This window comes from Dipodomys ordii, unplaced genomic scaffold, assembly GCF_000151885.1.
Source record: "Dipodomys ordii isolate 6190 unplaced genomic scaffold, Dord_2.0 Scaffold1000005365, whole genome shotgun sequence".
NCBI classification, from domain to species: domain Eukaryota; kingdom Metazoa; phylum Chordata; class Mammalia; order Rodentia; family Heteromyidae; genus Dipodomys; species Dipodomys ordii.
The window spans coordinates 1-909 of NW_012288982.1; the positions used below are offsets into that span (position 1 = coordinate 1).

A 909-nucleotide genomic window follows, 5' to 3' on the forward strand; every position below is an offset into this window, starting at 1 on the left:
CCGCAGAGCTCTCCGGCCGGGCCCGGAAGGGTCTGGGCCGTGCACAACTCTGCTGGGCAGCCCGGTCTCGGGCGCCCGACCTCTATGATCCCCTTGATGGGGCCCCGCCCCCTCCCGCGTGCGGCCCACGCGCGCGCCCCGAGGGTACCTGGCCATTGTCCCGGCCGAGGGGCAGGTCGCGGGGCGCCGGGCAGCGGAGGTGCAGCGCGGGCGGGCGGTCCTCGCGCTCGCCGGGCGAGCTGACGGCCGAGCCCGAGGGCTCGCTCACGTCGCTGGCCGTGTCGTCGCTGCCGCCGGGCCCGGGCAGGCCCGAGGCGTCGGGCCGGCCGGCGCCGCGCGGCGTGCGCGCCGAGCCGCGGCGGCCCACGCTGTACGCGTCGAAGTCGATGGTCTTGTTCTCGTAGGCGCCCTCCACCGCGGCGAACATGCCGCCGTACTTCTGCCGCGGGGTCTGCGCCGCGCTCCCCGGCCGCGCCAGGTACACGGGCAGGTCGTCCTCCGTGTTCCACGCGCGCCGCCGGTCCGCCATGCCCGTCCGAGGCCGGCCGCCGCCGCCGCGCGCCGAGCTCCGCGCCTGAGTGCGGGGCCCGCGGCGGCCCAGGCGCGACTGCGGCCTGGGGAGGGAGGAGAGAGGGGCGGGCCGGAGGGAGGCGTCGAGGGGCGGGGCCTGGGCTCCGGGGGCGGGGCCCGGGCGGGGCGGGGGCGGGGCCTCCCGGTCAGCACCTCCGCCTGCTACAAAGGACGGCGGGGCGGGGCGGGGCGGGGCCGCGCTGGGGCGGGGCGCGGAGGACGGTGACGTCGGCGCGGAGCCGCAGCGCCGAGGGCGGGCAGCCGATTCGCAGTGCCCCGGACGCACCCCTCCTCCCCGCCCCCAGGACGCGCGCGGAGCGGGTGGTGGGAGCGGCGTGC

General features: G+C 80.6%; 1 protein-coding gene across 1 annotated transcript; it reads right to left on the reverse strand.

Annotated features, from left to right (window-relative positions):
* Window positions 1-148: 148 nt before the first annotated feature.
* Window positions 149-622, reverse strand: LOC106002906 (the record flags this gene model as incomplete). The annotated part of the gene is made up of 1 exon (XM_013037655.1): window positions 149-622. A coding segment is annotated over exon 1 (381 nt), but the record flags the coding sequence as incomplete, so codon positions are not given.
* Window positions 623-909: the final 287 nt, after the last annotated feature.